Source organism: Dendrobium catenatum, unplaced genomic scaffold (genome assembly GCF_001605985.2).
Source record: "Dendrobium catenatum unplaced genomic scaffold, ASM160598v2 fragScaff_scaffold_716, whole genome shotgun sequence".
Taxonomy (NCBI): Eukaryota; Viridiplantae; Streptophyta; class Magnoliopsida; order Asparagales; family Orchidaceae; genus Dendrobium; species Dendrobium catenatum.
The window spans coordinates 7,286,660-7,291,690 of record NW_021319178.1 but is presented as its reverse complement, the minus strand read 5'-3'; the positions used below and the strand labels follow the sequence as shown (position 1 = coordinate 7,291,690).

Genomic DNA, 5,031 nt, shown 5'->3' with positions numbered 1-5,031 from the left:
AAAATAGAATTACCTCTTTGTCCATGAAAGTAAGTTTCTGAACTTTTCCCTGTCCAGATTTAAAATTTCTTATACTGTCCATTTCAGTTAATAAGACAATAATTGTCCAGTAACGTTGATGCAAAGTCAAATTGTTGATGAGACTTGTTGATTCCATTAGTATTTATCTAACATGTAAAAAAAATGAAGTTAATAATAAAAAAATTAAAAATAATGCAAAATATTTTTAAAAAGAAATAAAAGAAAACATTAAAAATAATTAAAAATTTGTAAAAGAGTACCTGTTATTTCTTCTGAAGATTTGAAAATCTCTTTATATACAATATTTTTTGTATAAGGACCTTGAATTGAAGCATATACATTAAAAATAATTAAAAAAAATATGAACTTTGTTAGTAAAAAAAACATGTTAATAATCAACTAATTTCACTTATTTAAACATATGTTCATACCTGCTGATTGCTTGAAAGTATTGAAAATCTCTTTATATACAATATTTTTTGTATAAGAACTTTGAGTTGCAGCATATTTATCTGGTATAATAAGAAATTTTGTTTGACTCATTGATATACCTCTTGATAATGATTGTTTGACCTTGTGACTTGTTGATTGTCATTGCAAAGCATAAACGTATAGGAAATTGATTCCTCTTAAATTTGAAAGGTAGGGTTTCATCATCACTTGTACACAATGGAATTCGAGGTATCATAACTGTTTTCCCACAGAATTGGCCGGTATAAATTTGAGCAATGATAACATTATTTTTAAATGATTTGCAAATCATTCGTGTCCCATTACATAAACCATTTGATGGATCTAAATTTCTTAATAACATTATGGGACAATTTTCCTTAAGAATAAGTCGATGAGGAGGAAGTCCGTTCGGCGTCAATGAGTTGAGAAATTCCACTTGATAAAGATTTGAAGTATCATCAGTCACATTATCAAAACTGAAGTAAACAACCTCATTTCCTCAAAAACATTTAATAAGTTTTTTATTGAGTTTATCAACATACTCATTTTTTGTTGCTAATATAGCTCTTTCCATAATATATTCTGAAGATCCAGCATTTTCATGTAGACTTGGAAATATTGTGTTTATTAATAAATCTTCAGAATTCTCATCATTTGAATATTTTATTATCATGTCATTTGGAATATGAACTAATCCATCTTCAGTTTCTTCTTCTTCTCCATTACCAATTCTAAGTATGAATTCACAAAATAAAGGATCTAATCTTGCTCTCATATTTTCCTTTAATCTGAAAACTTCCATGTCTGGCCATAAATATGATTTTACCAAACTATAATTAATAGTTTCCAATCTTTATGCACGTCTGACCACTGGTAATACTTGTCGAAAATCACCTCCAAATACAATAATTTTACCACCAAAGTATTTAGAGTTATTCATAATATCTCTGAGAGTCCTGTCTAAAGATTCAATTGCTGTACGTTTTACCATAGGTAATTCATCCCAAATTATAATACTTGATTTAATGAGCAACTGAGCAAGTCCACTTTGCTTAGGAATTGCACACATACGGCTTTCCGTTGAATTTATAGGAATTTTAAATCTTGAATGCGCTGTTCGACCTCCAGGCAAGTTTGATGCTGCTACTCCTGACGTAGCAGTTGCTAGTACTGCTATATGACCATTACTTCTCAAAGTTGCAAGTATAGCACGATATAAATATGTTTTTCCTGTACCTCCAGGACCATCAATAAAAAAACATGTCATTTTGATTTGTACTAACATGTTTAATAATCTCATCATATGCAATCCTCTGATCTACATTGAGGTAATGAATACTATTTATATCTTCAATAGTACTAACCACATTTATCTCTTCTATTACTTCTTTATTATGAAGATCGACATTACTTTCAATAGAGTCATTTTCTATAATTGGCATTTTTGGCAAATCATATTCATCAAGGGAACTCCCCATTCTTTCAAGACATAATTTGATATCTGATAATGTTTTCACCATGCATTCTTCATCAGTAATCATACTATTGTTTTGATAATCCTGAGACAAATCCTTATAGTAGTCAATCCATAATTGGCGAACATTAGTTGGCTCACAATAAATGAGAATAACAACAAATAATTGTCTGAATGCATATGGCATTTGATAAACGGATGCATCATTTAAACACTCTGTTATATAATTATCCATTTCAAGCAAACCATGTTTCTCTGCAGCTTCTTTGAATGTTGAACAATGTATTCCATTAACGTGTAACAAATCAGAAAAAGATGTAGGTCCGTACACATGATTTAACAAAATCCTCAGATAATATCTTTCGCCGTCTGTTGGATTTGTTGTGTTAATACGACCAATTTGCTCATATTTTTGTCTTCTCTTCCAACTTTTTTTTGTTTTATCCCACACATATTTCTCAGGAATTTCTCTGTATAAATATTTTCTTGCCTCTGAATCTATTTCGTTGAGATTGAAGAACTCTGTAAGCATAGTTTTTTTCTTTATATTTATTTTTAATATGTCAAGCAAATTCTGATTGTCCTTGTAGTAAATGGGTTGTTTTTCCTCTAAATGTAATTGTAAATTACATACTGATGGATACATCTCATTTAAATCAAATTCAAATATTCTCCATAGTGCTTCTTGTGCAGATACCCATCTTCCATCTTGATAATGTTGAATCTCATCAAAATTATTCTGTGCATTCTGTTGCGAAAATGAAACTGAAATTTTGTCATGCCCTTTGTAGATGTATTTGTAAATGTATTTCACTGCCTTGATTCCAGAACATATCTCAACATTTATATGACAATTATATCTAGATAATAGATATGGGTTATAAGGAACTACCCAACGATTATCTAAAATACAATTTCTCACTTTTACTTGTTGACCATCATTTCTTCTACGATAAATTGGATATGAGTCCTCACCAATTATTGTATGAGATGAGAAAGATCTAGGATATTTATTTTTGCATAATCCTTTCTTCATACAAAAATTATTTTTCTTCAAAAATCCACATGGACCATGCATCATATGTTTGACAACTAATTCATGCAATCTCTTATAATTTAATGGATCCGGTAGTTCGGCAGACACAATTCTATCAAATTGTATTGGAGTTGATATCTTAAATCCAGTCTTCAAAATAATTAAAAAATGTGCATGCGGAAGACCTCTTTTTTGAAATTCTATAACATATACATACGCAGCCACGCCTCCAAAAACAGATTTTTTAAATAATTGATCCTTTAAATCTTGCAATTTTGCCCTGAAAATACGTGTTGTTAAGTCCGGCCTATCTTGTGCAGATTGTCCTGGCTGCAACTCATGCTGAATTTCTTGCCAATCAGGATTACATGTAATGGTTATAAATAAATCAAGTTTTCCAAAACGTTGGACAAGAGCCATTGCGTCCAAATACCTACGCCTCATATCACGAGGTCCACCAATAAATGAGGGTGGAAGTATTATTTTTTGTCCGACATTATTGCTTAGTGTTTCACCAGCTGCCACACTATCAATGATTCCTTTATATAATTCCGATCGAATTGTATGTTGATTTTTTCTGAAAAAATCCAATCGACTTGTCTCAATTTTCACATACATGTCAACAACATATTGATGTAGTAATCTACCCGCATATAAAATAATAGATTTGATGTTTTCTCGAATTTGAAGTTTGTAACTATAATATTCTCTGCATGAAACTCTTTCCTTTGATGACTTCTGAATGCCTGTAAATTTTGAAATATATATTAATATTTGATAATATAATATAATTGGAATATAAAATTTTATTAAGAAAATAGTAATATATATAATAACTTACAATGTTCTTCTTGGATGAATAAATCTTCTTCGTTTGTAGGTCGACCCAATATTTGGATAGGCACAAAATTGTTACTTCTTTGAGACTTAGAAGTTCTATTGATATTTTGATGCCATCCAACTTCTCCATTGGGAAATAGAATAGGATATTGCAAAGGGTCATAACATCCAAAATAATGCTTGATCCTTCGATATGTACCAGAATGTGATGTCAAAACTATATCACGTTCTACTACACCTGTTGTATTATTTCCTTCAATCCATATTGCTGCAACTTGTGACATAGTAGGAGAATTATAAACTCTCTGATCTAATCGTACATCAGATGTAATACTTATTTCAAAATTTTCCAATATTCCTCTATTATTCAAAGATCTGAAGAATTGTGCATAAGGATTTATGGTAAGTATATCCATCAATTTATTTACTAATTCTTCAGAAAGATTCAAGTCTTCAATAGCATTCATTCTATTACTTGTTTCAGCATCAGTATCATAAATGTATAATTGAAAATAACATGGACCATTTGTTCCTTTTCCAATTGGTGGCAGGCTATGATAAATTTGTCCTTGAGCTCTAAATGTATACACGCCTTGTCTTGAATTTGCTAAATCTTTATCAATATGAGCTCCAAAAGATGTGAATGAGAATATACTATTATATGCTCTGATCTTACTTCTAAATTCCTTTGACTCGGATGAAGAAGACGTGAATAATTCAAAAAGTTGTTCAGGGACATCCGTTGTAGCAAGCAAAACTTCTCCATTGTAACAACAAAATGTTGGTGGCTCATATTGAAATTTTTTTGCATTACAATAGCAACATATACGCGGTTCTTGAAGAAGATGCATTTCTGATAAACTTGAATCGTAGTCTATAATCCCATCTATAATATTTGACACATCAAAATGTGTTTAAAATATATATAAACAAATATTTAAAAACAAATTATATATATATATGACTAAATAGTTGTAAGAAATTGACCTGTAAAATGTGATGATGACGGCATACAAGCAATTTCAAGATTTGAAAATTGCTTCCTTCTTTTGCTAGCAAGAACGATGGCTTGCTTTTTTTTGTTTCTTTTCTTCAGTAGACATTTTAGCATATTTATGTCTGTCATATTCTATTTGTCTTTGCCTTTTCATGTCAAATATATCTATAAAAAATATTAATAATATAGTTAATAGATGTGAATGATATA

The 5,031-nt window shown here is 30.1% G+C and overlaps 1 protein-coding gene across 1 annotated transcript; it reads right to left on the bottom strand.

Annotated features, from left to right (window-relative positions):
- Positions 1-1,327: 1,327 nt before the first annotated feature.
- On the bottom strand, positions 1,328-3,404 carry LOC114579918. Its single transcript, XM_028695950.1, has 3 exons — positions 3,202-3,404; positions 1,814-2,808; positions 1,328-1,704 (listed from the first exon to the last, which is right to left on the bottom strand). The coding sequence occupies exons 1-3, from the start codon at positions 3,402-3,404 to the stop codon at positions 1,328-1,330; spliced, it is 1,575 nt and encodes a 524-aa protein (XP_028551783.1).
- Between the last annotated feature and the right edge of the window lie 1,627 nt (positions 3,405-5,031).

Excerpts from the sequence above, each read along its gene's own strand:
- LOC114579918 (XM_028695950.1), bottom strand. The coding sequence starts at position 3,404 with ATGGCTCTTGTCCAACGTTTTGGAAAACTTGATTTATTTATAACCATT. Across the intron at positions 2,809-3,201 it reads GTTTTTGGAGGCGTGGCTGC|ATATAATTGTCATATAAATG; the intron begins GTATGTATATGT and ends TCTATTATCTAG. Across the intron at positions 1,705-1,813 it reads TACTATTGAAGATATAAATA|GAAAAACATATTTATATCGT; the intron begins GTATTCATTACC and ends CTGGAGGTACAG.